General features: G+C 51.2%; 2 protein-coding genes across 2 annotated transcripts; one reads left to right on the top strand and one right to left on the bottom strand.

The window, feature by feature from the left end:
• Positions 1 to 1,641: 1,641 nt before the first annotated feature.
• On the bottom strand, positions 1,642 to 4,014 carry AURANDRAFT_67521 (hypothetical protein; the record flags this gene model as incomplete). Its single annotated transcript, XM_009042965.1, has 7 exons — positions 1,642 to 1,819; positions 1,934 to 1,981; positions 2,409 to 2,991; positions 3,420 to 3,481; positions 3,677 to 3,799; positions 3,830 to 3,940; positions 3,983 to 4,014. 7 exons carry the CDS (start codon positions 4,012 to 4,014, stop codon positions 1,642 to 1,644), a joined length of 1,137 nt encoding a protein of 378 aa, XP_009041213.1.
• A 316-nt stretch (positions 4,015 to 4,330) lies between these two features.
• AURANDRAFT_67520 (hypothetical protein) lies at positions 4,331 to 7,387 on the top strand (the record flags this gene model as incomplete). Its single annotated transcript, XM_009042971.1, has 4 exons — positions 4,331 to 5,773; positions 5,821 to 5,987; positions 6,122 to 7,244; positions 7,349 to 7,387. 4 exons carry the CDS (start codon positions 4,331 to 4,333, stop codon positions 7,385 to 7,387), a joined length of 2,772 nt encoding a protein of 923 aa, XP_009041219.1.
• Positions 7,388 to 7,610: the final 223 nt, after the last annotated feature.

Here is a 7,610-nt window from a genome sequence, read left to right as displayed (position 1 = left end):
TGATTTGCCCAGTATGTGATTTACAACAGTCACTCCTGGGAAAGTGTTTCGGTGAATCTCGTTGCTGAGCTCGCAGTTGTCTATGGCTAAGACGACTTTGAACGCCGCCCCATGCTTTTCCCAAGCTCTCTGCAACCCCTTATCGAATCCACCGATTCCACTATAAAATACTATTACTTGGATAAAGGTCAGGGGGAGCCATTTCAACTTGGAGAACTTATGCTCGACACTAGAGGCTCTTTCTGCCACTTGTTTCGTAGCGTCGTCGTCCAAATGAAATACTTCCCCGGTGCGGCTGTCTGCCGAACCTGTGACCACTCCGCTAATGACATTGGTTTCTCCTAGTTCCTGTCCGCGTTCAATCCTGATAGGTAAGTTCTGGTGCGTATTCTTGACGTAAGTCTGTCCATAACGCGTACCGTCTCCTTCCCACATGAATCCTCCGATGTCAGTTCTACTCCTTCCTACTAAGACCATTCCATTGCGGTGATTTTCCGGGTCATCAGTGTGGGGGTTGTCCGCCCATTCACCCTTGATAGCACAGTCGTATTGATCGTCAACCCACTGGCCTTCAGGGATTTTCGCACTGAATTTCACTTTGATCACCCGCTCTTCTCCGGGTCTCAGCGACAAGGTCGCTGTGGAGTAACATGTCACTCTCTTGTGTTGCTTGAGGTCGGGCATTCTTGACGCGCCGCAGAAAGGATATGCGATGCTTTACCTTTCAAGTTCCTCCACGAGGGGGTAGCAATTTTACGACGCGGAGTGGTGACGCTAAGTCTCTTGCTGAACAAGAACAACAATCCCAGAGCTACTCGCCATGGACCACCCGGTACTGGTGGTTCCGTGAATGACCCAGATTGTAGTAATTTTATATTTTTGACGAACATTCGTATTAGAGGGCAGTCGTGGGGTATTGCGCAGTTTCCCATGCTTTCGCGTTTCTTCGGTGGCGCCAGAGAGGCAGACCAGCAGCAGTACATCAGGATGCTGGCAAGCGGAATCAAGTCCGTTACCGCCGGCACCTATAACATTACGGTCAAAGCGTTTGCAGTGGAGAAGGCTATTTCAGGCATCGGGATGACTGAGGTTATGATTAGCACCCTGTTTACAGGCGCCCCGAGGTTCTCGAGGCGTCGTTCTAGCTCCGCGACTTTCGTGTTGAGTTCCACTTCGCTCGAGCTCGCTTTGGACATTCGCTGAATAAACCTATGCATGATGCGACGCATATCCTAGGTATCCTAAGCGAGTTGTGGACCACAAACGCTTGCAGTACGATGTTCGAACGATTTTTGACTCTGAGTTTGGTATGTTGCGAGTCTCGAGGGGAGATTATGAGAGTACTTCGCAGTAGGAACTCGGGGTCGGACGTCCCGAAACTTCAGTCCATGCCCTGGGGGAATCCGCAGAAACTAAGATCCCTCATCTCCGTCCCCTCAGCGCCGCGGGAGCGCCCGTACGAGCGTCTTCGGCCCCTGCTTCGCCTCGCACGACATGGAGTAATTTTTAAGGACCGCCGACCCCGACGTCCTACCGCGAAGTCCTCTCAATTTCTCCTCCCGTGGCCCGGAACATGCCAAACGCAGCGTCAGATATCGTTCAACCATCGTTAGTGTCGGATCATGCATAGATTTGTTCTCCTCATGGATGGGGTTCTGGCAACGATCGTCTTGGCTTTGGCTTGTTTCTTCTCAGTTCCGCTGTTGCTTGAAAAGAAATTTTCTCGTTTGAATCCAGCTCGCCTACTAGAATCCTTACTAGTATGGGCACCTCCAACATGCCACCGTGACTAAGTGACTGGTAAAGGTCACACCTCGAGCTACGGGGTGGTAAACTTTGATTAAATTCTACTTGGGCGTACTCGGGGTGTCGGACTGCCGCAGCGGCTGCGTGTCTTGATGGGGACATTCATTGGGCGGAGTTTTGAAATTACTATCGCACTGTATAACCGCTGGGATTGCGATGAACATCTAATCGAAACCTGGTGCGCGGAAAATCGGTGCCAGGAACTCGCCGGCGGGCTCGAGATTTCCGGTTCTCCCTGTAGCAGACGTGCATCTCCCAGCTAGCCCGCCCAGGTCATCAAGGTCCAAATATGGGAATCTGCTCAGCGGGATGCTGAAACCAGGCCTCCAAATCGTCACGTTGAATGCCAGGTCGGGGTTCGGCTTGCCTCCTGGTCTTTCTCCCAGTGATGCGACACGCTCCCATAGGCAAGTATTGATGTTAACTTTTGCCCTGTTGTGCGCGGTGACGCCCAACTTCGCGTCGTCCAGTTGATCAATCGGTTGTCCCCGCATACTTCAGCTCGATTCCGACATCATTCATGTTTCACCATGCTCAGATCGAATCACTTGGCAATGCCCGACCAGTAACGTGACTCAAAATTAAGCTCAAATTACACACACCAGCCGAGCCCGAGACTGGAAAGACGCTCGGAAGCCAGCTGCTCTTTCGCCTTTGTGACCTCCTGCAGGATATCTTCCTCGCTAACAGTAGATTTTGACGCAGACGATGGAATTCCTGGGTTGGCTTCGCCAATCGAGGGTGCCCTTATTGGCCCCAGCTTGTCGATCTCTGACGGCTTGACGTTCATCACGAATGCAACGTGGTCGATGATGACACGGAACGCAGCCGAGGGATTCTTCAGTGCCTCATTGTAATTTACGTCGATTGCGCCCCAGAGTTTCCATCGTCGGTACGCTGTCGCCCACGTTCTAATGGTCGCAAAATTGGTCGCTCGCGCGGGCATCCACCCGGCCCCAGCCGCTGATCGCAATTTGTCGTCGAGACTTCGATGACTGGTGAAAGCGATGGCGCGCTGGCAAAGCTTCATGGGCTCTTCGGTGAGTTCATGCGTCTTGAACAGCACGGTTGGTTTCGCGTCAAGCGACCCAAGAGAATTCGCTTCGCTTTTGTACCAGAGCTCGGCGTCTCTGGAATTCATGCTAACGTGCGTCAGGTAGGCCCAATAAGACACGTGCGTGACCTCTAGGTGCAATTTTACCAACGGCTTTCACAAGCTTTTTGTTCCCAGTGCTGCCAGCCCATGGCATGCCCGCCAATATCATCACCAGCTGACACCCGTTATGCGGCGGCTCTGATGCCAGAGCACGCGCGCTCGAGGCGAGCAGCAGGACCAGAAGCCGTACATCCGGGGTCCGTTCCTGGAGTAAGCATCGTCCTCGAACAATTCCTCGTTTATTTATAAATGAATCCCTCATTGACATGGCGTGGTTTGAACCTCTTCCATGCCGCCAAGAATCGCGTCGCAGTGCCGCGCCGCGCCACAAGTGACATCGCAGCACTCGACTCATTGCGGAACTTCAGAAGAAGGCGACGTCGTGGTTCTTTTTCTGTCGCTAGGCTAATCACTATTCTCTGATGCACACCGGTTTCATGTCCCACCATTCTCTCACCGTCTAATTTCACCCCTCTTTGCTCTACATACACTCCACTCATCCTTACACGGCACAGCCGCCTTTACACGGCACAAAAAGACCCGCTCAACCCCCAAGCCTCATACCCACCGAACGTACCGCGCTGAGAGCAACAATCTTCGCATTTCACGATTCGAAGAACGCCCCACCAGACCTTACCCGCACATTTACAGAGAACACGCCGTCGACCGCCACTCTTGCTTGATACGCCACCTCATCGTTCGTGTTCTTCGGACTTCACTTCCTCCTCCTCTTCTTCACTCTCTCCTTCTTCCTCAGTTTCTCCTTCTTCGTCCTCATCTGTTTCTTCTCCCTCCGGCACGTCTTTACTGAATTTGGCGGCGATGTCTTGAAATAGCCTGCGCCCGACGCCGGTCAAGCTCAAACACGTAAAAACGTCGCCGCAAACGAACGCGTTTTCGCCATCGAGGTAATCGACAAAGTTAAATTCGGGACCAAGGAGCGAGATGGCATGGTGAATTGCGGGAGAGCGTAGATACCTGTTATGACCAGCGTTATTCGAAGAACGCGCGCGTACGCACGCGACGGTCTCGGAAAGCGTCGCTTCCTTCATCGTGGCGCAGAATTGCAAAGTAATTTTGACGGTTCATAGAAGCTGAGATCTCTGTGGCTAGATTACCTGTACGAGTCTCAGCCTCAACGAGGAATCCGTCGGGCCAGGGGGGCCTTCGCTCTCGATCATAGCGCCGCGCTGGCCTGGTCGGACCGCCGGCAGCGTCCTTGAGTTCCGCCACTGCAATCGAGATTACCTAATGAGCTCAAAGATGGCGTGGCTGATACACATACTGGGTTGTCCAAGGATGGCACGCGGAGAACTACCAGAATTCGTCGACAAAAATATGCGTGTATCATCTCAGTTGGACGACTCCATGTATGGGAACGATTTTGGTGCCGTGCCTGGGATTTTCTATCCTAACCAAAATCGGCCTGTTTCAGCACGTGCTCGCACATACCATGATGAATGTCGGAATTACGGGGCACCTCAGCCGTTCCATTTGGCAAAACAGCTTGCGACGATAAACTACTACGAAACTACTCTTGACTTCCAGAAATTTCGGAATCATGACTTGGTTCCAGAGAATGACGGGTTGTATCCTTTCGAGAGTAAGCTTAAGAGCGGATCGCACTACAATAATTTCGGAAAGAAACCCATGTTCAGCACTTGCGAACTTGGCTCAGAATCAGGCAGCACATGGTCTACTGAGAAGTTGGGCCCACTCCTCAGCACGGGGGGGTACGATTGGTGGCAGATCGGCTGGGCGGATGTCTTTGAACTCAGATCCAAATTAATCGATCGGAATGACGGTATCTTGATACACGCAAATTCAATTGTCGTAACTGATGCCGTTGGCCGGCCTCTATCGTATCCCCCGATTCACGTGCACCACATCCACTTGGCAATGCAACCAGCAGTGCGCCCGAGACAAGCAGAGTACTTCTGTGGTTTAAACACTCCAAAGCCGTGCTACAACTGGAGCTGGGCGATGGAATGGCATGGAGACTATGAGTGTCGAGATGACGAAGGGGGAGTTGGATGCCTGTTTGAAGACTACCCAGAGGGTTATGCTCGTCATCTGACTGAGCCCATTGATTTGGAAGGTGAAATCAACGACGTCCGTCCTCGAGGATCTGCACCCATGGAATGGTACTTAAATGTTGGCGTTCTCTGGCAGTATAAAGACGATAGCGAAGCGTTCATTCAGCTGATATCTTCAGCCCTGTGGGCTGGGGTGCCTGGACGCCAGGACTTGTACAACCAGCAGACCTATGTTAATACCTTCCCTGCGCCCATAGACTTCGATAGTTTTGCATGGGGCAATATGAAGATGCCATTCAACGGGGAGCTGGTTCGAAACAAAATTCACTCCCACATGACGTCTTTCTACAAGATGGTGATGGTCGTTGGAGACGTCTCTCGAATCATCCCTGAGAGCACGCTAAGGCCATCCGCCTTTGTGGCAGATATTTCACCAAGCTGGCGGTTTTCCACGACCGCCCGTAATGTAGCCGACTATGGCCATAGCAGCAGCCAGGCCATGTTTCAGTCGTATTACGGCACCATTCTTGATGAGGAAAAGCTCGATTTGATTTGCGTCAGTGAATCCGACCTCGCGGAAGTAGACGGCTACATCTACGACCGCAAACCAATTACAAGATGTAAGAATTGGGTTTTTAATCAAGGGGATGATGTTTTTACTCTTGGATGGATGGTAAAAAAAACATTTAAGTTCTCCGTCGGTGAACCCGACAATTTTGATGGCACTATTATCTCTCGTACTGTCCCGCAGCATCTTGCAAACTTTTTGCAATTTGTTAGCCATGACAGAGATTCGCGAATTACGTGGATATTGCCGTATAGAAGCTATCGAGCTGCGAAGATGCCATGGTGGCTTTGGAGGAATCTATTTTGTACTGGTGGAGAAGACGGATACCCTTTTTTAATATTTCATCTTTATGGGTGGACGCTTCAATCCAAACCGGAAATGCACTTGGCGTATTTTTTGTTTGTCACACTTGTTCTATTCAGTCTGTGCTTCGGCATCCCTATTGCGGCTGTTGCCATGCCTATCTACATTGTCTTGAAGAAAAAGGCGGACTAGTCGCACATGCGACAACAGCTCGCCATTCACAGATTGTATCTTATCGCCAAAGGCGTTTAGTTTCCTCCCAATTCATGACCGACTACTTGAAGAAGAACCAGTACCGTCAAAACTACCAGCAACAATAGAACCACTTGAAGAAGAACCAGCACCATTAAAATTGCATTGTTGCCTATACCGACTTCTTCAAGAAATGCAAAAGGACTCGCATGCAAATGGCATCCGATACTCCTCTGTATTGAAGAAGAGGGTGCGTCGGAATTTCAGTCCGCCTATTACGAGAGCAGCCAAGCGTGGCAGAGACGAGCCTAGTCGCCGTCAGAGAAAACGTGCGAGGTCGCACTCGAATTTTTCAGGGGGGACCCGCGATGGGTGGGACACTCCAGGAGAACCCGGGTGGAGCCGGAGCCAGCCAGCGCAAGGCTGGGGCGTGACCCTTAGTCGTGACGCTCCATTACCTGCCAAGGTAGCTCCGTTACCTGCTGAAATTGTTGTTGAAGACGCGAGTCAATTAGAAACAGCACAAGGATTGGCAGAGTCACAGGAGAGGCGCCCGAAATTAGAGGAAGAGGAACCAGCAGAGACCTACTGCCAGAGAACACAACCAGTCACAAACATGAAAGTGCCCGGAAAGCAGCGCCCGAAATTAGAGGAAGAGGAACCAGCAGAGACCTACTGCCAGAGAACACAACCAGTAACAAACATGAAAGTGCCCGGAAAGCAAACTCTCATGGGCCCAGCTCCGCGCTATGATGACAATCCGGACACCAGGATCCAGGTAGGTGACATGGTAAGCTACGTATGGCCGGAAGAATCCAAAGAAACGCGCGGACCTTGGACTTGGGTGGTGACGCTGGTTACGATGAACGGAGTAGAAATCAGACCAGCTAGAGCACTCGAGAGAAGCTTACAGTCCGGAGGAGAGGACCTAAGACCCAAGCGAAAAGATATTGTGTTTTCCAAGTACTGCTCTCATGGACCTCTAGCAAAGGACATCAGATTATGCGTAGACCCGTGTCGTCAGCCAACTTGTGTGTGGTGCAAGCAACACGGAGTTTTCGATTACAAAAACAGAACCACATTTGAAAGGGACTCCCTACCGGAAGTCGCCAACACTTGGGTTTCTGACGACATCCACATGGCTAAGACCTTGGCCAGAGAGGATGTCTCTACGTCAATGAAAGTAATCGAGAAAACAATGAAGCAGCAAGGAATGCTGCAGCCACCCACAAAGAGGATGTTCACATCTCTCACCTGGGTGCCAGCTAAATTTTCCAGGAATGACAGGGATATTGTAGCCGCTGGGCTATGGGATTCTTGTTGTAACCGAGCTTTTATAGACGAGCACTTTTTTAAGACATTGTGCGCGCGTGAGCTCACGTATGGGATCCAGCAATATAAGGACAAACCTGACATAAATGGCAGTTGCGGGGGTAAACAGAAAATCTGGGGCTGGACAGCGGTCTACTTTTCCTTGGGCGGGACGTGGATGTGGTACGTGTTCGAAGTGGTCCCTAACTTAGGTGTACCGTTCATGCTCGGATGCCGG

The sequence above is a fragment of the Aureococcus anophagefferens genome (assembly GCF_000186865.1).
Source record: "Aureococcus anophagefferens unplaced genomic scaffold AURANscaffold_40, whole genome shotgun sequence".
NCBI classification, from domain to species: domain Eukaryota; class Pelagophyceae; order Pelagomonadales; family Pelagomonadaceae; genus Aureococcus; species Aureococcus anophagefferens.
Note: the sequence above shows the minus strand (reverse complement) of the source record. Positions and strands in the feature narration are given on the sequence as shown.